This window comes from Aethalodelphis obliquidens, unplaced genomic scaffold, assembly GCF_003676395.1.
Source record: "Aethalodelphis obliquidens isolate GAN/ISIS:26980383/991018 unplaced genomic scaffold, ASM367639v1 scaffold15, whole genome shotgun sequence".
Classification (NCBI taxonomy): Eukaryota; Metazoa; Chordata; class Mammalia; order Artiodactyla; family Delphinidae; genus Aethalodelphis; species Aethalodelphis obliquidens.
Window position 1 is genome coordinate 26,916,854 of NW_020837959.1, and position 27,296 is coordinate 26,944,149.

Genomic DNA, 27,296 nt, shown 5'->3' on the forward strand with positions numbered 1-27,296 from the left:
AAATGAGGCAAAATCTTGATAATTCTTGAATGTGGGTGATGAGTATATGGAGTTTTTCCTGTTCTCCGATTAAAACCAACAAAACATAGTCCTTGCTTCCAGGAAGTTCATAATCTAATGAAGATGAGAAAAAATACATGAAACAATTAAATACTAAATAGTTACTAAGTCAAATAGCAGAGACAGCAATATGAGTTCAGAGAATGGCCAGTTGGTTGGAGTGATGAGAGTCTTTATCTAAGAGGCAGGACTTGAGCCCAGCTTTGAAGGATGGAGATTTCAGTGAAGAGGAAGGCATTCTGAGCAAGAGGAAACAGCTTGAGTGGTTAGGAGTATTAAGAGGTCCCTTCAGCTCTAGTTCCTAGTCTCCAGAGTAGCCACAAGTCATGCCCAAGAAAACACGGTGGCTTCCTTCTCAAACTCAGCAGAGCAGAGGTCCTCTGTGTAATTTGCACATCTCTCCATTGTGACCGTCATCATCCCACTTAAACAGCTGGGGTTAGCACAATTCCACTACATCTAGTACTCCACTACATTCTGCTCTAAGCAGAAAGGCCTGTTCTCAGTCTCCTATTTAATGGGGAATGCCAAGTGTCACACCTCCACATGATAAGAAACAAGAATAAGAAGCTGAAGGGAGGACTTTAGAATTGCATTTCTCTATTCCTGAACTGTGCCAGGAAGTGTGATATATTTGTCCATGATAGAGAGAGGAGTTCCTTAGTGATTTTTTCACTCGAAGGGATATGAAGAATTGATTTGTAAAGCATATGAGAGTCCTATGCCCTCTCTCTGAGATCTCTGTTCAGTTGTGACTTTTTTTTTGTTCTAGTCACGCTAGGCAGAGTCTGTGCCATGTTGCCGCCTATTATGAGGCTTTAGCAGAGCAGATGTCCATGCCCTTAGCTTCTAACTTACCTTAAAGCGTGGGGTATAAAGCTCCATATACAAAATTCCATAGGTCATGTAAATCAAACCTGGTTATAATTGGACTAATGGCTTTCCTTTCTATAAATATGTGTTTGGGAATGTCATTGTATCTTTAGTGAGATCTGTGGGTTTGATACTATGGTAGTGTTAAGCATCATTTTTACTGCCCAGCAGCCCCAAGGCTTATCATTATGGACCAGTCTTCACCCATGCCTCAGCTCCTTCTGGGGGAAGATAAAGGCTCCAGGTACTCTCTAGATGGTGAGCAGTATTTCCTATTATTAGTACATGAAAAAAGTGCTCTGAGGAGGAAAGAATAGACTTCATAAGTCATAACCTGCACGTTCTTCCCTTCTTCCTGTATTTGTGTTCCTTGAGCCATCTTATCAACTCCCATGGCTTTAATAATCATCTACTTGTATGTCTGAGATTACAAAACAAAATCTAAATCTTTGGCCTTGCCTTTTCTCCTAAACTGCAGATTAGTGTTTCCATCTATCTATTTTATACTTTCACTCAAGATCCTATACCTTAAATTCACCACAAAGCACAGTAGTTAAATAAATGCTTCGTTCTGGAGACAACAGTACCTGGATTCAAATTTCCTTGCTTCCACTCTGTCTCTCTTTTCCCTACCCAGTTCAGTTTCACCATGCTCAAAATTGCTTTTTATAAAGTATAAATCACACTATTAAATCTCCTATCTGAAACTGTCCAGTGTTTTCCTAAAATAAAATCCAGACTCTTCACCAACTAGTCTTTGCTTGCTTATTCCACTTCATCTCATTCTCATTCCCCCAGCTAATCCTGCTCTAGCCATACTGGTCTTCTTCTGTTTCTAAAACATGCTGGACTTTTTCCCTCTGCTTAGAATGTTTTGCTTCTGCATCGTTATGTGGCTGTCTCCTTTTGTCATCAGAGTCAGAAAGGCTTTTCCTGACCATTCAATCTAAAGCAGCCCTCTGAGGTTGTCCTTGTGACCTTACTCTTGTGGAGTTTAGAATGGAGAACACAGAACAAGAGGTCAAGCAACTAAACAAACATGGTAATTTCAGTGATAAAGGCTAAGACAGTAATACTGTAACATTGGTTGTGTGTTAACTATGGGCTGTGTTATAAGTACATCTCAAGTTTTAACTCATTTAAACCTCACTGGAACCTATAAGATAGGTACTCCTACTGAGCACATTTCACAAAAGATAAAAACTGAGATACAAAAAGTTTAAGTATCTTCCCCCAAATCACAGCGCTAGTAAGTAGACAGAGTTCAGTTCTAGAGAGTCTGGCTCTGGAGCCTGTGCTCATAATCACATGCTATATTGCTTTGCCATGCCATGATTTTATCACTACGGTTAAGAAAACATAGGCAGAACGCTCTATGACATAAATTACAGCAAGATCCTTTTTGACCCACCTCCTAGGGAAATGGAAATAAAAACAAAAATAAACAAATGGGACCTAATGACACTTAAAAGCTTTTGCACAGCAAAGGAAACCGTAAGCAAGACGAAAAGACAACCCTCAGAATGGGAGAAAATATTTGCTAATAAAGCAACTGACAAAGGATTAATCTCCAGAATATACAGGCAGCTCATGTAGCAAACAATCCAATCCAAAAATGGGCAGAAGACCTAAATAGACGTTTCTCCAAAGAAGATATACAGATTGCCAACAAATACATGAAAGGATGCTCAGCATCACTGATCATTAGAGAAATGCAAATCAAAACTACAATGAAGTGTCACCTCACACCAGTCAGAATGGCCATCATCAAACAATCTACAAACAATAAATGCTGGAGAGGGTGTGGAGAAAAGGGAACCCTCTTGCACTGTTGGTGGGAATGTAAATTGATACAGCCACTATGGAGAACAGTATGGAGGTGCCTTAAAAAACTACAAATAGAACTACCATATGACCCAGCAATCCCACTACTGGGCATATACCCTGAGAAAACCATAATTCAAAAAGAGTCATGTACCACAATGTTCATTGCAGCTCTACTTACAATAGCCAGTACATGGAAGCACCCTAAGTGTCCATTGACAGATGAATGGATAAAGAATATGTGGGGCTTCCCTGGTGGCACAGTGGTTGAGAGTCCGCCTGCCAATGCAGGGGACGTGGGTTCATGCCCCAGTCCAGGAAGATCCCATATGCCGTGAGGAGCGGCTGGGCCCGTGAGCCATGGCCGCTGAGCCTGCGCGTCCGGAACCTGTGCTCCGCAACGGGAGAGACCACAACAGTGAGAGGCCCGCATACCGCAAAAAAAAAAAAAAAAGAATATGTGGCACATATACACAATGGATTATTACTCAGCCATAAAAAGAAAGGAAATTGAGTTATTTATAGTGAGGTGGATGGACCTAGAGACTGTCATACAGAGTGAGTAAGTCAGAAAGAGAAAAACAAATACCGTATGCTAACACATATATATAGTATGCTAACACATATATATGTATATAGGAATATAAAAAAAATGGTTCTGAAGAACCTAGGGGCAGGACAGGAATAAAGACACAGACGTAGAGAATGGACTTGAGGACACAGGGAGAGGGAAGGGTAAGCTGGGACGAAGTGAGAGAGTGGCATGGACATATATACACTACCAAATATAAAACAGATAGCTAGTGGGAAGCAGCTGCATGGCACAGGGAGGTCAGCTCGGTGCTATGTGACCACCTAGAGGGGTGGGATAGGGAGGGTGGGAGGGAGGGAGATGCAAGAGGGAGGGGATATGGGGATATATGTATATGTACAGCTGATTCACTTTGTTACACAGCAGAAACTAACACACCACTGTAGAGCAATTATACTCCAATAAAGATGTTAAAAAATAAAAGTAAGGAAGTAGAAGGTGCGGAAGCAAGGGGCTACTTCCGTCCTCCCACCCTTCTCTTTCTTTAATGTTTAACAGTGGCTTTATGAGGTGAATGCTTGAAAGTATTCAACATTAAATTCAGTGTACTTCACATTAATGTTTGCAAAATACATCGTTAGCAATTCTTAAATATTTCAAATCAACTAACTTGAAGTGCAGAAGGCTTGTTCTCAAATAACTCTTCTGAGGTGACATGAAAACTGAAAGCAGCCTATGACTTGAGTCCAGCCTTGCTGTCTATATCCTTCACTTGCAAAACCCCAGCACCTGAGAGGCACCTGATAAATACTTGCTGAAGAACTAAATAAGTAGATAAATAACATTCGATAAATTACTTGACCTGTTGGGGCCATTGCTTTCTTTATATAAAATGTGGATAATGTACTGCTTTGAGGATTAAAGGAAATAAGTGTATGTCCTTGGCACAGCATGTAACACAAAGAACTGGTAGAGGTTTGTGTCTAAATAACTGTATCCATTATCCATCCCACACAAAAGATTGTTTATCCTCTTGCTTTGTTCCTATGCTCCTTCATGGCTTTACTACTGGTCCGGTTGCCTAAGATAAAAACTCCAGGGCTTCCCTGGTGGCGCAGTGGTTGAGAGTCCGCCTGCCGATGCAGGGGACATGGGTTCATGCCCCGGTCCGGGAAGAGCCCACATGCCGCGGAGCGGCTGGGCGTGTGAGCCATGGCCCCTGAGCCTGCGCGTCCAGAGCCTGTGCTCCGCAACGGGAGAGAGAGGCCACAACAGTGAGAGGCCCGCGTACCGCAAACAAACAAACAAACAAACAACTCCAGTCTTCCTATGTTTCTCCACCCCTTGTCCTCACCCCACACCTAACTGTTCAGTATATTCTATCCTACCTATTAAATGCCTCGGTAACGCATGTTCTTCTTGTTCCCACTAGTTTAGATCCACATGATTTCGTGCTTAGCCGATTTTAACAACCTTCCGACTGATTGCTCTTCTTTTCTTCTCTCAACCCTGGAGCATCTGCTTTATTGTTGCCTGAATTCTAAAATATAACTTTGATCATCTCACTGCCTTGCTTAATAACCTTTGGTGATTTCCCATTGCTCACAAATTGAAGCCCAAATTTCTTAGTATAGTACGGAAGCCGCTTTCCCAATATGATTTCAGCTTAGCCTTCTTAGCACCTCTCCAACCTTCTTCTTCTTATACTCTGCTGTGACCATGCTGAATTTCTCCCTGGGCCAAGATTTGCCATGTTATGACATGTACTTTAGCTCATGTCTTTTCCTTTGTCTTCCCTGGTCCTCTCCATTAGCCTCTCTGTTTTTATTCTGCCTGGTTAATCCCTACCCATCCTTTGAGATCGAGCCCAGTTGTCAGTTTATCTATGAGACCCTCCGAGATTTCCAAGATGATTCTTTTATCATACTGTTTTAAGGATTACATCATATACAGACCAGCTCTGACTGTCATGCTCAGTTAATCTGCCAGCTCCTTGGAACTAATACTTTTTTTTTTTTGGCCACACCACACGGCTTGCGGGATCTTATTTCCCCAACCAGGGATCAAACCCATGTCCCCTGTGATGGAAGCGCAGAGTTCTAACCACTGGACTGCCAGGGAATGCCCAAGACATGTTTTGTTTGTTTGTTTGTTTTTAATGAACTCAGTGTGTATCTGTATAAAGTGTGAGTGTTTGTGTGTGTGTGTGTGTATTTTTTCTCTGGGACATGGCAGAAGGAAGGAGTCCTTACACTCTAATACTTTATACTGCTCCTTGGAGGGAACTGACCAGGGAATTAAGATCTTGAGCTTTCTTGAAGCTTAAGGTATATAGGGTTTAAGAGGGCGGAAAGTCAGAGATTCCTGGCATTCTCCAAATGAGGAGAGTAGAGGGACTTCGTGAAGTTTTCCTAAATTGTACTAGAGATTGAGAGATAGAAAGAGGAAAAGAGGAGGTAGTGTCAGGGCTTGCCTGGCTCCAGGACGATGTTCTGGTCTGAGTCACCTTACTTGAACCAGGTTTTCCTGCCCTTACCTGTCTCTGTGCTGACAGTGAGCTGTGCCCCTTCCTGGTTCACAGGTCTGCTCTTCCTAAACTGTGTCTCAAGATGTGCCAGTACTACACCTGGCTTTCAGCTTCCTCAGCAGCATCTCTGCTCTTGCTAGCCTTGGCTGTTCTCTCTTCTTGACCTTTTCTGGCCTTTTTTGTTTTTCACGATTCTGCTCTGACAAATGCCATGATTCCTGGTATTTGACCCCAGCCTGATCCGTTGACTGATTCTGCTGTGCCCTTTGGTTTTCCCGGAAGGGGAACTTGTAGACTGTCAGGGGAGCCTGATGATACCCTGGGGCCAGACTGTGACAGCTGGGTGTGCTCAGGCCCCTCAGCTGCCTGAGGGGCCCTTCTCTGGCTACTCAGCTAATTGGGGGTGGACAGTTACTGCAGTTTTCTGTCAACTTGCCTTATTATATTGATAAGATATTTTAGGAGCCTGTAGTGCATGCTAATGACTAAGCGGTAAGGTTGTCAGAAAGATTATGAACTGCGTGAGAACAAGGATAATGTCTTCTACTCCTTTTGTTTTCCTTCCTCATCACCTCTCAGCATGCATTAGTCCTCAATAACTATCATCTGAGCAATAATTACAGAGTGGCTGGATCAGTTTTTTGTTTTATTTTGTTTCATGTTGTTCTTCATGCTGAGAGAGATTGATTTAACTATAGTGAAAAATGTATAGATACTATTAGTTCAGAGATTTTTAAGTATGCTTTTTTTCACCCAACAACAGTTGCATTCTTTTATACTGTTGAGATTTTATTGTTGTAGTTAAGGTTAGTATATTTTGGGAAAAGGTATAAATCCTTTATTCCTCTGAGAATTGTGAAAAGATATGAAATAGCATGTCTCAAGGTTCTCTCCTTCCATGAAAGATTAGGATTGCCATTTATGTCATGTCAACTTTGAGGCTGACCTTTTAGGGCAGAAAATTAGGGTATTTCTGCATGGAATTGAAATGAGATATATTTAACAAATAGAATGGAATTTATTCCACAGTAAAAAGAGTAGTCCATCTTCAGGCAGTGAATATAGATGTGGGTTAGCCCTTTTTAGAGACTTACCACAAAAAAGAACCTGTTCCTCTTCAATTTACATATGCTGCCCAGCACTTGGGTGTTTTCTATTAGGAATTTCTAGGTATTGCAGCAAGAATTTTCACCACAATTTTTAAATACAAATGCATGGTTAGTTCAATAAAATAAACACACACAATAAACCTTTCTTTAAAATTGTGTTAATAATACGAGCTTTTTTTTGGCTGCGTTGAGTCTTTGTTGCTGCATGCGGGCTTTCTCTAGTTGTGAGCGGGAGCTACTCTTCGTTGCGGTGCACAGGCTTCTCATTGCTGTAGCTTCTCTTGTTGTGGAGCACGGGCTCTAGGTGTGCAGTCTTCAGTGGTTGCAGCATGCGGGCTCAGTAGTTGTGGCATGCGGGCCCTAGAGTGCACGGACTTCAGTAGTTGTGGCGTGTGGGCTCAGTAGTTGTGGTGACGGGCTTAGTTGCTCCGTGGCATGTAGGATCTTCCCAGACCAGGAATCAAACCCGTGTCCCCTTCATTGGCAGGAGGATTCTTAACCAGTGTGCCACCAGGGAAGTTCCTGAGCTATTATTTTTAAACTCTGTTCTCCGTTTGAAAGCTTGCCAATCAGACTCTACCTTATTTATGTATTTATTTATTTTGCGGTACGCGGGCCTCTCAACTGTTGTGGCCTCTCCCGTTGCGGAGCACAGGCTCCGGACGCGCAGGCTTAGCGGCCATGGCTCACAGGCCCAGCCGCTCCGCAGCATGTGGGATCTTCCCGGACCGGGGCACGAACCCGTGTCCCCTGCATCGGCAGGTGGACTCTCAACCACTGCGCCACCAGGGAAGCCCTACCTTAATTTTTAAACAGGACTTTTGGGAGGTGGAGGAAGAAGGAATGGCTGCAAGGGCCTTAATTCTTTGTCTAGTTCCACTGTCCATGTGACCTTTGTCTTTAGGGGGAAATTGTGGCTTTTTTTTATTCTTCCAAATATTGGAGCACTTTCTGTTTTGTGATGCATATAACAATATAAGATGAAATATAACATAGCTTGTGTTTTTTATTCCTATTAGAACCCTAGATAAGTAAGTACCTATGTGATATTTAGATCCTAAAATTATACATTTAAAATTTTGCTCATTTCACATTGGTAGCTTTGTTTCCATGTAGTTGAAGATGTCTGCTGATTATGCATGAGGTAGACAAGAAGATAATATATGCTTTTTACACATAGCACAATTAAAGGTGGAGCTTCCAGTTTATGGTTCTGGTTCAGATTTAGTATTCATATCTCTGGTTAAAATAGTCATGCTTTTTGGGTTGGCATTTGCCAGGTTGATCTGTCTGTGCTGTAGTTTCCTGCAAGGCCATTTTAATAAATGATCTTTGGAAGTTTGAAAATACCTTGAACTTATGTCTAGAACATAATAGGTGTTTGATAAATATTTATTGGCTTTGTGCATACATATCTGAATGTATTTCTACATCTTGTTATTTCCTCTCCATATTTCTAATAGCAAATGTATGTATTAATAAATAGTACAACAATTCTAGTCCCTTGACCATATATATATACAGACTTGGCACTCAGTAGACATGCTTGCGTTTTATACTATGTCATAGTATAAATAGGTGCTGACATTATTTAAGAAAGGATCTCATGTTCAAGCATCTCATATGGCTTCATACATGGTGTTTGGACTCAGACAGACTTGGCTTCTTGCTGCTTCCTTTCTGCATAACCTGGAAAAAGAGACAACCTTTTTAAGCATCTCATTTTTCATCTTTAAAATAAGAATAATAGATCTTGCTTCATAAAGTTAACATGACAATTAAATTAGGTAAGTTAATATATATCAAGCATATAGCAATGTCCTTGACACAAGTAAACTTTCAGTGAATTGTGGCTGCTGCTGTTATTGTCACCAGCGTTGTCGTTAGTAGTCACTTAGAGCATTGTGGAAGATTTGTCTGTTACATTTAATTTTGGTAATTTCCATCCCCAGAGTTCACTTGCCTTTATTTATTTATTTATTCGGATGTTGGGCCAGGGAATAGAAACATTATCTTGAGTCTTCAGGAGGGAAGAGGTTTTTCCTGTTCTCTTTTGGTATGCCTCATGTTGTTTAATATATTTTTGTGGACTCAACTAGTGTGACAGGGATTGGCCATAGACAGTACTTTTATGATTAACAGATTCTCTAGGAATGTAACATTTTCATAAGTGTTTCATTTTAAACAGAGAAAACTCTCTTGAAGAAACACTGGCAAGTCATCAGGTTCAGCAGTGGATGAAAATGTATAGGGCACTTTCCAAAGCTTCTCTAGTAGTTTAAAGACAGAACGCTCTACCCCATCCTCCTGATACATACACAGGGATGAGGGTAGATATGAGTAATGCACAGACAGCTCATTAGGAGCAGGTAAGAGAAAGGCCCCCACCACCAAGTACAGTTTTGAGCTGCCGACAGTGCCGGTCCTCCCTGTGTTCTTTCCCTGGAGTACACCTCCTCCGCATCCTGTACACACATGCGTACAGCAGAGCACAGCACTGGACCTCCCCCTTTCCTTCCCAGCCCCGCCCAAACTCAGATCCTAAAGAGCTCATATCACAGACTACTCACTGAAGTTCTGTGTAATCAAAAAGAGGCATTTGCAAACTTAAGGAATCTTTAACCCATATATTATGCTGTAGGAGAAAATACTTAGGAAGGGGAAAGGAACAGTAGAAAATCTTTTCCCCTAAAACTTTTCTCTCTCTTCCATGTTTTAAGAAGATACTTTCCTAGTATCTCCATAAGTCAGGGAATGAGAAGATATGCAACTGCAGCTATATAGCCAGGCAACTCTGCAATAAAATTTACTGTATGCCTGGGTCATTCTTTTCTTAGATGAATGTAACAGTTCTTTAAAAAATAATTGTTGAGGCTCACTCAAGTTTACTTGGTTTTCCCACATACTAAGCATTACTTTAGTACAGGTAATCCTCACTTTGCATGGTTGTATAGAATCATAAAAATGACCATTCAACCTAAAACCATGCAAAGCAATCTCAATAATCAGTGAGAAAAATCAAATTGTTCTATAAACTTTAATAATTTTTATCAAAACATTAACTCTCTTACTGTCAGTTATAAATGTATATGAAGATGAAAAAATAGTAAAACTGATACTTATTTAGTACATTAATATTTTTATAGTACAATTTAAAACATTAGAAACATTGAGAATTGAAATGTTTTATTTCTTTATAAAAAACTTACGGAGAATAATTTGAATAGTGCTTGCCTTCTTAGCGTATAGCTTATGATATGAAGGCAGCAACTTTTCTAACGCTTCAACAACTATTCCTAAGTTTGCATCAGCTTTACATTTAATCCTTTTGTGCTTTCAGTATTGTGAAATAGCTCCATGTTGCTTTAATGTGAAGTTTTTTGCCAGCCTGTCACTTCCTCTAGACATCTTTATCCTTTTCATCACAGCCACTTCTTTCATTTACGTCAACAAGTTCGCCTTTCCCAAGCTCCTCTGGCTTACCTAGGGTCTCTCAAATAGTGACAGTTTCAACATTCCCACAGTCAGCTATTCTTCTCTACACTTACATTTGATTCTAACTTTACTACTGGCATTAATCACTTTTCCATTTCTTCGCCAAACCTCATCTTTGTTGCCTAGTGCTGTCTTTTGATTATCCATTTTTGTAAATGTCATGTGACAGCACAACTATATGTTTTATTGTCTGTGTATGAAGTGAATAACAGGTGCACAGTCACTTTCAGACTTTGAGAGAAGTGACCTGATTGGTCACTGTTCATGATGCACGGTCTGTTGTTTATATAGTGTTTTGTGAACTGAAAAGCTGGCAGTGAAGTTTTACTTTATGCAGCTACTCACAGTTAATATAATGTGGTAAATTTTAACCATGTTGTTCAGTGACCGGTGGTATTTAACTAAACTGTGGTAACTGAAATTTGTGCATATTGAAACCATCAAGGACCTCGATATTGAAGACCTATCAGGCTGGATCACAAAAGCTGGTCCATATCCAAAGATTGCTTTTACTTTGTTTCACTCTTACCTCAGGTAGTAAGTAAGGAAAATATATAAAATCAAAGGTACATGGAAGGCAGAGGGGCTCACTTCCCCAGAACCCCGCTTGTTCCTCAAGAAGATGTTTCTGAAGTTTGGTGGTCTCAGCAACCCACTGGGCTTTGCTGCATTAATCCCTTTTGTTGGGGCTGCCATTGAGAACTAGAGGGGCAAAGTAAATTACTCAAGTTTCACAGCTAGTTAATGGCTGCATAGCACTAGAGGTTAATTCTTTTGACACTTGGTTCTGGCATTTATTCTTTTATCACATTTGCTTTCTTCTGACGCCCTTCAAACACGTCCTGTTCCTCCTGTGTGATGAGCTATGAGAAAATGTGGTCTTGGGAACTTTTCATTATTAGAGATGCCCTTTAGTTATAATACCTCAGAGGTCAAACCAATAGGACTTTTCATTTCTCTTACTTCTAGTAGGGACAGGACCAGTCTTGTACTTATGTAGCTTTTTGAACAGGGGAGCTCTCAGCCAGAACGTGTCCATCAGTTAACGTTGCAAGATGAAGAATCCTTTAAGCTTCTCCTTAGATTTTAGCAAAACACACTTCTGATATCAGATGCAGCCCCCAAACTGCTTTATGTTTTCTCTGACATAATGAAGCCCTTGGCCATCACTGCTGCTTTGAAAATCAAAGCCTTCTGGTCTCTAATGGAATGTTTATAAAAATACTCCATTTTGAAATTTGCGCAGGAAAAGGAAGTATGGTAAATGATATTAGAAATCCCTCTGGCTTGCCTTCTTAATGTTATGTAGTCTGGAAATATCTGGAATTAGTGTGAATAAGAGAGTATTAATACCCAAAGTTAAATAAGCTCTTATCCTCATTGTTTTCATCCATGGAAGTATAGCATCAGGTGTGCATCTCTAATTGTTATTTCTATATGATCAAGTAAATTGTCTCTTGCCAAATTTAATATTGGTATCTAGGGTAAGCTAAAAATATGTCAGAAGTCTCATCTGTTTGCATTCTCTTGCAAAGGTGAAAGTGGAAAGTTTTTTTGGATGGAGTAGAGTGTAGAACAGCAAGCCTGTAGAATAAAAAGAACTATGCTGTGTATGTATGTCATTCTCTGTTGCTTTCTCTGGTGTCAGTGAAAAAAAAGAAAATAAGCAGTCAAACGTATGAAACATTTAGTTTAGTAATATAGTGACTCATAATGCTTACGTGTGAAAGAGACCCAAGGACCTTTGGATTATCCTGTGGTGTTGGCTCTGTCTTGATGTAAGGCATTGATGTATCTTAAAGTAAGAAAATAACATCTATTCAAAACATATTTGATGAGAAACTACTGTGTACTGTGAATTGTTCTAGGGAGCTAGCCATAATTCCTGCTTTCCTGGAGCTTATACTCTAATGGTGAAGAGAGAGACAGAAAACAGATAAGCTACATGGACTGATAAATTAATTGATCAGTTCATTGGGTTTCACTATATATTTCTTTTAGTTTGCCCACCAGCACAGTTCCCTTATTAGAATGGTAAAAAGGTCTGAATATTTGAATTGTTATAGACTTGCAGAGTATTGAAATACAACTTAGGGGAATTGAGGGCATTGACCTTTTAGAAAACAGCTGGCTCCATCAGTGACTCCTTGCTTGTCCCTCTCATATGTGCTTAGTTGCTGGCCTCTGTTGTTAGTTCTCATGGCACTTCAGCTTTCTCTCTAAAGTAATACAAAAAACATACTTAGGCTATCATTTTGACTTCAGCTCAGAACATTTGTTAACTAACTTCTTTTAAAAACATAATAATAAAAAAATTAGGGGCAAATATAGCATCATAAAATGACATTATGTCTGAAATTCCAGACTAAAATCTAGAATAAGAAGCTGCTAATATTTGGAGAAACATTCCTTATTTGTCACTACTTCTTATGTAGGCCTTTGAGTTCCCAAGGACATCCTTTGGTAACAGCTGACTTACTATCTAGTAACATTATTTGCTTTTAAACCATTTGATTTTATTTTTCATCTGAGGATAGTTTTATTATAAAAATTGCACTTAAGAAAAAGCAAATTTTGTCTTGGCAAGCAAATTTAAGGCTGTCACTTTTGCTGTTTGCATTAAATAAACATGCTACATAGTTTTTCCATTTAAAAATATGTGGGTTGTTTGATTATGCCAGAGTAGTTACAGTCAAGAACCCACAAATATTTATTTTTTACTTTTTGACCACACTGCACAGTATGTGGGGTCTTAGTTCCCTGACCAGGGACTGAACCCGAACCCCCTGCATTGGAAGTGGGGAGTCTTAACCACTGGACAGCCAGGGAAGTCCCAAGAACTCACAGATATTTTTGCTGAATGAACTTAAAGATCTTTGTCCACCTTTTAAAATTCTCTTGCAGAAACTACCACTCTGTCAAATACTACATTTACAAAACAAAACATTTTTCTTTGGTGAAAAAGGAAAAACTCCCATCATTCATTTAACCAAATACTCATAGTAGTAAACTTTGTCTTTAAAACAAGGAGGCTTGTGGGCTTCCCTGGTGGCGCAGTGGTTGAGAGTCCGCCTGCCGACGCAGGGGACATGGGTTCGTGCCCCGGTCCGGGAAGATCCCACATGCCGCGGAGCCACTGGGCCCGTGAGCCATGGCCGCTGAGCCTGCGCTTCCGGCGCCTGTGCTCTGCAGCGGGAGAGGCCACAACAGTGAGAGGCCCGTGTACCGCAAAAAAAAAAAAAAAAAAAAAAAAAACCAAGGAGGCTTGTTACTGAAGTTGCTTTTGTTTTTGTTATACCTCTGGTGTTTGCTTTGATTTTTAGAGGTTGATGGGAGTGTGCTCTTTCTGGGAGATCAGTTAATTGCAGTGAGTAGGTCAGTATTTGGCAACATGTCTTTTAAGGTCCTTTCTAACCCTGAGATTTTATGAATCTATATTTACCTTTGTCCCTGCTTTTTTCCCTTAGTGACAAGAGCAGGGATCATGTAGGGGAGGAGCTGGAGAGTGAACTGGGCTACAGTTTAGGAGGAGCTGATGGGTCTTGAGTGAGAGTCATACAACATATAGTTGTTGACGCAAAGAGGTACAGTTACTGTTGGCTTCTTCTTCGTTTTAATTTTTTAATACTTAGTACATTTTCTTAATTGTAATTATTCTTTTGTAATTAGGGAAAAAAGAAAGAAAAAGATAAACCCATAGATTAAAACAATTTGTAGAAGTCACCTTCTCAAGTACCTTGCTCAAAACAGACAATCCCTGAATTCTTCAAGATGGGCCTATATTTACGTCATCAAAAAAATGATTAAGAAAAAGCTTTTTAAAAGAACTTTTGTGGAGAGAAGTTATTTTTCATGGGGTTAGAATGTAAGACTTATGTTTACTGACTCATAAGAAGCAGTTTCCTGAAAGATGAAATTTCCTTTGGTAGTCAGATCAGATAGAATTTAAGATAGATACTTTATGTCCCTTGGAGCTGGGACAGTCTTATTGATCCTTTTATCGTCAGCTCCAAATATACCATGAGCCATACTAGGTGCTCAAAACTTGTTTTCTTAGCTGAACCCCAGTACCCATTCTTAAGGGAATAGTGGAAACAAGGTAATCCCAAGTGAGAGGAGTGATTTTTTGTTGTGTTCTTTTTCACTTATTCTTCAAAATGTTCCTTTTCAGAAAATGTGAAAATGTTTTTATGTGTAATACATTGGAAGCACAAGCATTGACTTTGTACCTCAAAGTTGGAAGAAATGAAATTGATGTCCCACACAGTCATGAAATGCCAAAAATAAGTAGAGCTGAAATGAATTAAAACCCAGTACTCAGAAAGGCCAAGTAAAAACCTCAGATCAAGGGTAGCTATAATTGAAAGGATCCAAATAAGTATTTAAACCCACTCCTGCTGGAACTGCTAAGATTTCTCAATTTCAAATTGGCATTTTATGTTTGACAAGGTGACACTGTATAAGGAATGTATTGTAAAACAGTGCTGTACGATAGGAAAATGATTGAATGTAAATATTTCAAGATGTGGACCACTGTTCAAATGTTATCATAAATCTTTGCCATTGTTTTAGGATATAACTCTTCATGCATATATGAGCTGAATTGATAATGCCAGCTCTTAGGAGGGAAATTATCAGTGAGTTTCTGCCTCGCTGCTACTACTAGTATGATTTGACCACAGAAGTATCCTATTAGGCCTTTGCCATTATTATCATATGCTTATTAATACATAAATGGGGAAACCCTCTTTTGAAGGTACTACATCTGTCATTGCTCTTATCCTGTTCATTGAGTGGTCTGAAGTGTCACTGTTATGTGAAATTAGAATGGGTGGAGACAATTTGCACTCTTAAACTTCGAAAAGGAAAGAAAAAATCTTGAACTGTAAGGTTAACGATCCTTCCATTCTTTGTAGGTTTGGAAGGTTTACAGTAGCTGCTCTTCAGTCCAAAGTAGAACAGTATGAACGTGAAACCAATCGCCTCAAGAAAGCCCTGGAACGAAGTGATAAATATATAGAGGAACTAGAATCTCAAATTACACAGCTAAAAAATTCAAGTGATGAGAAGGAAGCTATGAATTCCATTTGCCAAAGAGCACTTTCTACAGATGGCAAGGGGAGCAAAGGCACCGAGGAGGATATGGCATCCAAGAATCAAGGTGATGGTGCCAGAAAGCAGCTTGGCTCATCAACCTTGAATTCACACCTGGCAAAACCTTCTAGCAGTTCTGTCAGACAGGAAAGCACCAGCAAAACAGAACCAAATTGTTCTAAGAACAAAGACTTATATCACAAACGGGTGGAAATAATGTTAGATGTGACAGATACAAGTATGGATACTTATTTGGAAAGAGAATGGGGTAATAAGCCAAGTGATTGTGTATCCTACAAAGATGAAGAACTCTATGATCTTCCAGCTCCCTGTACTCCTTTGTCCCTTAGTTGCCTTCAGCTCAATACGCCAGAAAATAGAGAGAGCTCTGTGGTCAAAGCGGGAGGTTCCAGAAAGCACTCAAACCATCTCAGAAAACTGGTGTTTGATGATTTTTGTGATTCTCCGAATGTTTGTAATAAAGATTCTTCAGAAGATGATAGAAGTGAAAGTGAGAAGAAATCAGAATGTTTTACTTCCCCAAAGACAGGGTTTTGGGATTGTTGTTCCACGAGCTATGACCCCAGCTTGGATTTTGAAAGCTCAGAAGAGAACACGATAGCAAATTGTGTTGGAGAAATTTCTTCAAAATTGAGTGAGAAATCAGGCTCATGTTTATCCAAGAGATTGAATTCTCTCCGCTCCTTTGAAATGAATCGGACAAGAACATCCAGCGAAGCGTCAATGGATGCGGCTTACCTTGACAAAATCTCGGAGTTGGATTCAATGATGTCAGAGTCAGACAACAGCAAGAGCCCTTGTAATAACGGTTTTAAGTCATTGGATTTGGATGGCTTAGCAAAGTCATCTCAAGGCAGTGAATTCCTTGAGGAACCAGATAAGCTGGAAGAAAGAACTAAACCAAACCTTTCTAAAGGTTCTCTAACTACTGATCAGTTAGAAAATGGAAATGAATGGAAACCCAATTCTTTTTTTCTCCTCTCTCCATCTGACCAGGAAATGAATGAAGATTTTTCACTCCATCCCAGTTCTAACCCAGGAACCAATGAAATCAAACCCCCAAGCTGTTTGTTTCAGACTGAGTTTTCCCAGGGTGTTTTGTTAAGCAGTTCACACAGGCTATTTGAAGATCAAAGGTTTGGGTCATCTTTGTTTAAGATGTCCTCAGAGATGCATGGTCTTCATAACCACCTTCAGTCTCCTTGGTCTGCTTCCTTTGTGCCCGAAAAGAGGAATAAAAATGTGAATCAATCAACAAAAAGAAAAATCCAGAGCAGCCTTTCCAATGCCAGCCCATCAAAAGCAACTAAAAGTTGACTCATTAGAAAGGTGTCATTTATGTTTTTATCCTGAGAGGAATATAAGATTTCAAAGTTAGTTTTTTCTGCTCATAAAAGCTCTATACCATTTTGAACTGATAATCTTTCGTCAGGTGTCAAGTCAGAATGGTGGATTAGCCTGTACCCAGGATACTTTTGTTCACTTTGAAGAGTTTTAGTCTTTTTCATTTTCATTTGGGGATCTTTTTGACCAGAAAAGGTAGGGTGAGAGTTTCTTTTTAATGAATATTATACGTATCTGGTTTGGGTATATTTTGTTTTCTTGAAGCCTCAGTTATCTTTAGAACTTGGATTTTTTAAATAAAACTTTCGGTGTTGTCCACACACTGCTCATAAGACACTTGAGTTTCTTTAAAGCTTTTCCTAGGGTGGAAATTATTTTGCCTGCCTCTTTTTATTTATGTTTAGTGATAGCCTAACTTTTATTCAAGGCCATGATGGAGAAATAGCACTCGAACCTTAGTCCAATACTTGTCTACTTTTTTTTTTTAAGTTTTATGTATATGTTTGCATTTTTAACATTGGGTTCTGTCCAGTTTTTGTGAAAATGTGTTGCTAGTATGAAAGAATACATTTTCTATATGAAAATACTTGTTTTATGTCAGGTAGCTTTCATTCACTCATCTTTTTGTGTGTGTTGAAAATCAGAAATTGAGCCTACTTTAGCAAGAAGTCATGGAACAGTTGTGTTTGGAGGAGGCTAAACATGGTAGCTTCATCGTTTCAGATATACAGGTGCAGGAGCACTCATTGCCAAGTTCTTGATCCACTTATGTCCCAGGGGAACTTTCTTTGGAGTGGTAAAGTTCTTGTTTGCATGTTACTGTTCTTCATGGAAACTGTATGCATGGTAGCATTCTTGCTTGCACTGTTTTCCTTACTTAAGAAAAAGAAGTTTCAGTTGGCTAAAAGATTATCTGTTATGTAGGCCCCAAAAAACTTTTTCATGAAGAGTGTAAAGGGGGTGAGAATAGGTGAGCTAAGCACAATTTTTAATTTAGATTCTGAAAAGGTATATTATTCTCAACATGTTTGGTATGCCCATATAGGCCTTTAAAAATGGTTTGTATGTTAATGACTTGTTTATCTAATGTGCACTGAACATTTTACATTAATACTGTACTGTTTTACAGTAATACTGCATGCTTTTCTATGTGAATTGAATAAAGGATGTCAGAAGCACTGTAATCCTTGATGTTGGCTCATGTTGAATTAGCCTATAAAGACCAGTAAAACTTACCATTTTTTATTGATCTTTTAATATAGGGGTTGGTGGACTATGGCCTGTGGTCCAAATTCTGGCCTGTACCTGTTTTTGTGAAAGGCCTGTAAACCAAAAATGGTTTATAGATTTTTAATGGCTTTTAAAAATCCAAAGAATATTTCACAACACAGGAAAATGATATGAAATTCAAATTTCAGTGCTTTTAAATAAAGTCTTATTAGAACACGGCTGCACTTACTTGTTTACATTTTATCTAGGACTGCTTTTGCACTGAAACAGCAGAGTTGAATAGTCTTAACAGAGACCATATGGCCCACAAAGCCTAAAATATTTACTGTTTGGCCTTTTACAGAAAAATTTGCTGACCTCTGTTATAAGAGACTCAGGATTCAACAAAACCATAAAAGTATAAAAAGTCACTTTTATGATTTGGAGGATCATGACCTCTACTTTTAGAAGTAATAAGAGCCTCCTCCCCCCAAAACGGCTTAATATAAAGCATAATTTTTGTTCTATCATATTTTTTCCAATAAGTATTTATGTATTACTTTGTCTTTCTGATAATGTTTAAGCTAATGGATACTCTCAGAGATATTGCAGTTTAAATATCTTTGACAATGTGGATATGCATTTGAAATTCTATTAATGTAGAAATCTAACATATTTCTGAATAGAGTAAATTTGGGGGTAAACCTCACTCTAATTCTGTCTGTAACTCTTTTTTTTTAACCATGACTGTGTTAGGTTTTAATACAAACTGACACTGTGCCATGGAAATGCAGAGTGTGTAACCTGATTTACTAGTGCCTAACCGGGTGAGGGTGTCTCTACTGGGCTAGAGTATTTCCTAGCTGCTTCAGAAACACTGCTCCATTCTCTCCAAAACAATATTTCATATATTATATTAAATTAAAAAAAACTGACATTCCTCAGTTGAAGGAAATAATCTGTTCAGGATCTGATTTTAATGACACATTCTCATTTGTACTCCTAATCTTTTTACCATAATCTGAAATGTCAGGACAAATATGGTGGTCTCATTGTAAAATATATCTATTATATATACACACCCTAAAGCAAGACAAATACTTTTTTTTGAAACTAAGTACTTTGCTAACCTGTATCTCATGTAATCTTCTTTTCAAACTCTGTAGCCAAGAATAAATTTTCCCCAGTTTACAAATAAGCGAGTTGAGATTAGTTGTCACACAGCTAGAATGGGATTAGAACCCTGTCTCGGAGCTGGGCCTCTGACTCCAGACCTTGTACTCTCCCTCCCTCATGCATGGGATGCATGGGAGTTCACGTTTATAGGCCAAAGGATGAATGCGTTTGAAGTTTCCAAGGATTCTTTTTAAAGTAGTGTTTTGGAAGTACTAGCATGTTTCTTTTCAAGTAGCATTTAATTCCTGACTGTGTCCTCAATCTAAGTCTACTACTAAGTGGAAGCTCAGTGATGGGAGTCGTGTGTGTGCCACTTTTAAGTTTATAAAGATTCACATTAACTCTGACATTTAGATGAATTTCAAAATAGCACTAAGGCTACGTTAGAAAAAGATGCGCTAGTGATGAAGGGAAAAGACACATCAGTTCATGTCTTTATAAAAACAGTATCTTTTGACTGCTCATCTTTTTAAAATGCTATGGCTAAGAGAATGTGACATGATGTTAGATATTATTTTGACATGACCTTTAGTGTTTATCTTTTAATTTTTAAAATCTTCATCCCATCCAAAATGACAAGTCTTTTTCCTGTTCTGATGGATCAACTGAGACTTAAACTGAAAATGTCAGACTTGAAGATATATAGTCCCTTAATTTCAAATCTGCTCTGTTTTCTTATAAGTTCGTTTGTATTTACTCTGGTTTGAAACCTCTGAAGGTACCACTGAACAAGGGAAGAGCTTCGGTCTTGATTCTTAGGATGTTTCAGGAACCTGTTTCTATATACTTGAATGGTTTTCAATTCAAAGTGTAATACATGCACTAGACTTTTTCCCCCCTCACTTTTGTACCTGTGAATGATATTTGTAGAGAACAGTTTAGTTTCATGGAGTGTGGCCTATTTAGAAGGGTTTCCCAAGGCCTCATAAGAAGGTCTTTCATTCCTATTCGTGGGAGTCCTACAACAGTCTTTGCCTATCATGATGTAACCCGATCCTTTTAATAATACTTGGCAGAGAGAAAACCTTTTAAGCAGTGATCTCAGAGTGCATAGCGAACATTTATTGCTTAATTCTCGGAACCCCACTCTGAGGGAGGAAGCTGCAGCTTTCTTTTAAGAACCCATCTGAAGCTTAGGCTTGGATGATCTTCAGTTTGACATGACAGAGGCAGCCTAGAATAAGTTCGATTGAAGTTCCATTTCTTGAATCAAGGTAGATTTCTAGGTCTGCTGTGTCTTAACAGGGAGCAGACCCCCTCTAATAAATGTTAGTTGCATTAACCAAATGTGTAGAAGTGTGCGCCTAGTGTGACATATAATTTGGGGCTGTGAACATCCAGTACCCTAGGGCAAAGATTTGACTTAGGCATTTACTGAGACTTTCTGTGAGGAAGGAGGACCTAGTTCTGGACCATTTTAATTCTTATAACACTGGTGAGTAGAAAAGTGTCTGTATTGGGGATAGCATGGAGCAGAAAGTAAACCAGGCTGCTTCACGGAAGTGCTATTTGTATTGGGTCTTTAGGGATGAATAAGAGTTTGATGCGGAAGAGGACATCTCTTCTGCGCCTGTGTCCGCTCTCCTGCAAGGGGTTGCCTATTCATCAGATGTCTCAGAAGAGGTGCTGAAGGAACCATTCACTAACATCAGGGCTCCTGATGGAAAAGGTTTCCCGATTGCCCCAGCCTGAGCTGGCAAGTTTGGCTTTGGTCCGCCTCCTCTCTCTTGAGCATCCCCTGAGACTCTAGGCTCAGCCTCGCCGCCAGGACCGGCGGCCTGCTGGCGAGACTGTGATTCCCAGAAGGCTAGAAGGCTCAGGAGGTGGCAGGGCTGGCCCATCATCTGTCCATTAAGCCGAGGCTTGGCGCTCCGAGGACCGGAAGGCGCGACCTCGCTTCCCTCACTGGGTCGTCTTTGTGCTGGGGGTGGGGAGGTGAGGTCTGGCCCACCTGCCTCGGCTACGATCCCGCATTCCTTCCTCTGATTCCGGCGAACCCCTCCTTCCCGGATTCTCGAAGCCAGTGCCGCTCCCCCTTCTCCCGGGAGGACGGATCTGCCGGTGCCCCTCTGGTCGGAGTTTCCCGGGCTCTTGAGGGCGCTCTCAGCTGCTCTCTCCAGGGCCCCGCCCAAAGAAAGGGCCAGCTCTGCGGTTTCCTTTCGTTTTATTACTACTTGCGAAACCTGGCGATTAAGACGCGAAACCAACAAAGAGTTTTCTTTCCACCTTAACCTTGCACACAATCCTTTAACAAATTAATTAATCCTAATGAATTAACACTTCATTTATTTAAACGCGCTACAGTCCATGAATTAAATTTTCATGCAGTGATTAAAGGCTGTTAAAATATGCATGATTTCGTTAAAATTTTATAATAAATCAGGGCAATGTGTTACATGACAAGGCAACTATTTCCCAGTGCCTCGCAAGGGGCTTTGATTTGTGCAGGCGGCGGGGAGGAGGGGCGGCTGGCGGCGGCGCCTGCGAGCTTCGGAGCCGGGCGACAGGACCCAGCTCCGCACTTCGGCGTGTGGACTCGAGGCTTCGCGCTTTCCTCGGGGCGTCTGGACCCTCCTGGGGATCCCGCTCCTACAGGCCGAGACGAGTCTGCGGAGGGCGACGGGCGCTCGCCTCTCGGTTCCCAGAACTGCGGTCGCGGGGGCCTGGGGGTCCTCTGCGGTCCTTGTGCGCCAGCGGAGCTGCCTCCCACCAACGCGCGCGTGTGGCCGGGTGGGAGCGGCGGGCCCGCGGCTCTCCGGGGAGAGGAAGGTGACACAACTTCCATCTCGTCGCGTGGGGTCAGGGGCGGGCGTGTCTGTTGTAGAGTTGGTTTGTTCGTTGTTGTTCGTAACCAGGAGACCTCGAAGCCCCTTCTCTGACCAGCGCGTTCTCCCTTTCTGGAAGGGGCCTGTGCGGGGCGGGAGCAGCTCTGCTTCCCTTGGGACCTAAACCACAGGGGCCCGTGGCCAAGCGTAGCGGTCCAGCATTGTCACTTGGACAGTGAAACTTGTTCTGGCAACTAGCGGGCGAGGGAGGCCGTGCCCCTTTTAGGACGGAGACGTAGTCCTACATCATCCCTAGGGCTTTCACAAGGTAGGTGGGTTTAAGTCCACCGAGGGGTTAGGGTGGAGATTATATATATATATATATATATATACACACACACACCTAGATCTCTACAGATGTAACGCCAAGAGAGATAATGACCGGCAGTGAACTTTACTGCCGCATCATTCGGATCCCAAGTGTGTGTATCAGGGACATCTCGGAGTGGGGTGCTCGACATCCAGGAAAATGTTCCCAACGTAAGTGGCATTTGAATTAAACGGCTAGAAGAACGAAAACACTGGGTTTTCAGCGGCTTACTCGAGAACCTCCTCCGCAGGTCCCAGCTGGAAGCCTCACAGGAGCTGATCACCCCTGGCCTCAATAACTCACCCACCCCGGCCTTTGGGACCGAGGGAGACAAGCGGCCGCGGTGCGGGCAGAGCGGGGTAGAAAGGAAGGACAGTAGCCTGTGGGAAATCTCCCAGCTCTCGCCAACGAGAGCGTGGCTGTGAACTCGCGCCTCGGGCTGAGCGGTGGCACAGGGCAGGGCGACCTCCCAGGACTGCCTTGCGGGCTGGGCGGGCGAGGAGCCCAGTGCCCACACCGCGGGAGGGACGGGAACGGAATGCGCAAGGGTCAGCGCTTAGAGAGACCCGGGAGCAAAGCTGCCCAGGTTTGACGCTGGCAAGGCCGCCAGGAGGGGAAGCGAAAGCACGGCACTAGTCCCCCCTCTGTCCCACCCTTCGGACAGAGGGTGTCTGAGCGGAAGGGAGCCGGACCTCCCAAGTGCCGCCCCTCTTCCGAATACCGACACTCCCCCCCGCGCCCCTCCCAATTCTAGGCCTCCTAGTCCTCTGCTGGCCAGTTCATTCCCACCGCTTAAAACAACCCAAGCGGCCTCGGAAGCCGGCCGACTAGAGGCTCTGGCGACTTCCCCCGCGCAGGGCGCTGGCTGCGCGGTGAACGGGCCGAGTTTCTGGGCGGCAGCCGGGAGGAAACGTGGCGGCCCGCATCTGCGAGGAGCAGAGCTCCGTCTTGGGCCGCCTGGGTTTGCATGTTGTTCCAGATCCCCGCGTTTGGGCAAGAACGTGAGGCCCGATCCCCTTCTCTTGTACGCGCACAATCTCCACTCACTTCAGTGCACATTCCTCAGGACCACCGCTCCCCCCATCCTCCGCCCCCCGGCGTCCCCGAATGCGGATAAATAAATCGGGTTCAAGCCCAGAGGTGGGGCTGGGGAGAGGGAGGCGTGCAGGTAGGGGCTGCGGAGTCCAAAGCTAACTTTCCCCGCGCCGCTTCGGAAGAAGAAAGGCTGCCCAGCCAGTGGCAGCTGTGGAGGGGGCGGGGTGCTTAAAGGCGAGCAGCAGTCACCCCCAGCCGGTCCCGCCATTGCGCTGCGCCTCTCCCGCGGGTCTTCACTCCAGCCTACCAACGTCTGCCCGCAAAGCCCGGGAAAGAGGCGCTGCGAAAGGAAATGTGAAGTGGGGCCTGCCAACGAAGGAGGAGAAAATTAATTAATGAGGGAAAGAAATGTGTTTCTGATCCAGATGATAGACTCCCTATCCCTGGGGGCGGAAATTCCTTGGAAATCAATAGCTGTGCATTCATTATCTCCCTCTTGATAAAATGCAAAGCTATGAGATCGGGTGAGGAGGGAATCTGTGTTGGTCATTAAACAGGAAGGAAAAAAAAAAAAAAAGAAAAAAACAAACCCCAACCTGCCCAGGATTCTATGCCAAGGCTCAGACCCCACGTGGGCATCACTAGCTCTGGCAGGGGCCATCTAGTTACTGCACTTGCCAAACCCGGAACACAAAGCAGTGACATTGATGGACTGAGCCCCAGTCCACCACCCTTCCCTTTCACTGCCCTGGGGAGAGTAGGGAAAGGCTTGATAAGGTCCAAGGAAGTACCGGCAGATCTACCACCGTGTCCCACTCTCTAGCCTGGGGCTGAGGCCCAGCAGGGATGTGACAGGATAATTCTCCAAGCATCATCCCCTACCCCACCCGGTATTTCTATACAATTCCCTCTCATCGCACCTGTCACACCTGTACCACAAAAACACCCCCTTCACCTGTAGCTACCCCACTCTCATAGACTGCCACCGCCCCAAGGCAGATGCCTGTATTTTATACCTCATTTTATCTCCAGTGTCTTGCCCTGGCCCAGACTGGTGCTCAAGGTAGGGTAGAAAGTAAATGAGGGAAGGATGAAATAAATGACTTTGGAAAAACTGCTGGCTGGAATCAAGATAGACAGCTCTGCATGGGGACAGCACGCCCTCTGTTCCAATCTGCATCTCCTTTTCAGGGAGAGAGGAGACCCCTTCGGCGATCTTCCTGCTTGCCCCCCACTCCCCATTGGTCCTGGCTTGCTGAACTCTCTTTGTTTTTCTCCCGGCCCTCGCCGTCTGCCTTCTCTTCCTTCCTACACACGTGTATTGTTCTATGGGGTATTTTCACTCTGTGACAAGCACCCTTCCTAAGTGCCAGGGTGGACACAGATGTGCCCTAAATGGGCTTCCAATCCATTAGTGGGGTGAGGGGGGTGGGTAATGAGATGGGAACTGTACCCAGGGCCCTATTTCTAGCCCTGGGGGAAAGTGAGACATTCTGAGCAGAGGTCTGAGCCCACCCTAAGCTGGGCAGGGACTCTGGTTGTCCTAAAAGAAGTGAACTAGGAGAGGAGTCTGGACAAGGTGATGAAGTCTTGACCTCAGGCCAGGGACCTCCCCGCTGGGTTAATTGGCGCTCTCTCAGTGTTGGAGGGTAAACCGAGATGGGCTTCTGGTACTCAGGGGCTCACCTCTCTCTCTGTCTCTGAGTCCATGTGGCCCCCAAACTGTGCTATTTGCGTTTGTTTCCCCTGCACTCTTTGGGGTCCCTAAAAGCTAGCGTTTCCCTGGGGGGAGGGGGAGACAGGATCTAGGCGCTCATCCTCTGCGGCGCCCTTCCTTCCCCCGACCCCGACCCCCCGACCCCCTAACGCAGGCGAGCTCAGGGAACCGCCGCGGTGGGTGTCAGGAAGGATTAAGTTAAGCCTGAACACCCGGTGCGACGACTACCGTAGGACTCATTCGCTCCCTCCAGCGATGTCCTGCTCGTGGTCCATTCCCCGCAGAGATAAAGTTGCACTTAGCACTCCCAAGGGACCGCGTAATGGATGGAAACGAGGCTCCTTCTCACACTAGCAAGTGAACATCCTTCTTAACTCCCCTCTCGGGCTGCGAGGGGGTGGGGGGAGGGGGAAAGGTAGAGAGAAAAGACAAGACAGAAAGAAAAAAGAAAGAAAAAAAAAAGCCGTGGTGACGCCTCTGGGCTCTTCTTGGAATTTGAGTAGGGAGCGTGTCCGCTAAATACGCACGCGTTTACCCAAAGAAAAGATCCAAGGCGAACGTAAATTTAGGTTTATAGAAATGAGATCTAATCTTTAGCGGAAATACAGACCTCCTTGCTGTGGGAGAGACCAGAAAGATTATTTATCTGATCTCTGCCTCCCCTACGCAGCCCCTTGCAGTTCTCCAGCTCTCTCGCTGCAGATGTGATAACATCTGGGCTGTTATCACCCCGGGCAAGGGCTGAGTCCCTGGGGACTCGGGCACCTGAACTATGGTTCCCCGGGAGGCCCTTGATCTGCCTGCCACATAAGGGCCACATAGCAGGTTGGCTAATTGATTTATTCTTCTTACGTTTTGATTTCACAATAATAAAAAATAAATAAAGCCTGGACCAGAGCTTGGGCCCCGTTCTTTTAAGTTGGTTTGAATTAATATTTTAATCACGCTTTCCTATAAATTGGCTTGATTCTGTTCCCTACTGAAGAAAAAAAAATGTGTGTGTATATATATACACATCTATACATCTGTATGTATATCTGTATCTGGGGGGCGGGGGCGGGCGGGTGGTGGGCAAACAAGCCAAAATGATGGAAGGGAAAATAAAGTTCTCTTCAACATCTTATTCCCTTTTCTCTGAAGCTATTTCCTTTTCCTGGAGTTTCCAACATAAAGTGTGTGTGTGTGTGTGTGCGTGTGTGTGTATGCTGAAGAGAGGTAAGGATCCCAGCTACACCCTGTTAACTATTTTTCCTTTTGATTACAAGAAGCCTCAGATCATCCGGAGCTCGTTTGAAATGTGGGTTTGTACACGGTTAAAGGAGACAAACAATAAGAGAAATGCACAACTTCATTTCAACAACCAGCCGTTCCCTAGTAGAAAGCACACGCTCCTTGTGGCTCCTAAGTGGCTGTCACTGTCGGTGCCTGACACACTTATAGTCACAACAACAACAACAACAACAAAGTATGCGGAGGAAATTAAATCATATGGAAATCAATAGCATCTGACTGCTTCAAACAAATGTCTGTCACCGCGATTATTCATTCTCCAGGAACCTATTTATAAACCATGAAAGAAACAGGTTCTTGCCGCAAAAGACAGCACCTTCTGCATTTCTGTGTTATTTATACTGCATACAGAAGAATGCGCGGGCATAATTTAACATACAAATGCCCAGCTGTATACATTATATAACAGCTTGTTAGACGTCCCGGAGAGGAGGTGTGCCTAAGTAATGCGCATATATTCAGGGCTTGCGATCGGGGTGAGGGTGTGGAGGAGGGAGGGAAACCACCCAGGGGCTGGTGAGCATCGTCTTTCTCCCCTAAAAGATGCCTACCCTCAAACAATAGCTGGCCCTTTTGATCTTTCCAGACCCGCGATGGGAAAGGTGAGAAGTGCAGTGCGCATGTCCGGGTAGCTACAGGTGCATCACCTGCGCTGTCCTTGCTGGTGGTCACTATAAGAGCGGCTCCCACGCGCGGGTCGCGGCCGGGAGAGAGCGCGCGCGCGCGCAGACGCACGGCGCCGCCGAGAGGGAGAGCGCGCGTCAGATAGACGGAGACAGCTGATGCCTGTCAGCGCGGCGGGCCCGCGAGCTCTCGCGAGAGCTCCCCGGACCGGCCGCGAGAATTGGGGCTCAG

At 42.9% G+C, this 27,296-nt stretch overlaps 1 protein-coding gene across 1 annotated transcript in view; it reads left to right on the top strand.

The window, feature by feature from the left end:
* Nucleotides 1–18,070, top strand: part of OBI1 (ORC ubiquitin ligase 1) — a 46,078-nt gene extending 28,008 nt beyond the window's left edge. The window contains exon 6 of the mRNA XM_027116033.1: nucleotides 15,337–18,070. Within this exon, the coding sequence (XP_026971834.1) occupies nucleotides 15,337–16,852 (1,516 nt within the window). The 3' untranslated portion in view covers nucleotides 16,853–18,070. The remainder of the gene's footprint in view (nucleotides 1–15,336) is intronic.
* Nucleotides 18,071–27,296: the final 9,226 nt, after the last annotated feature.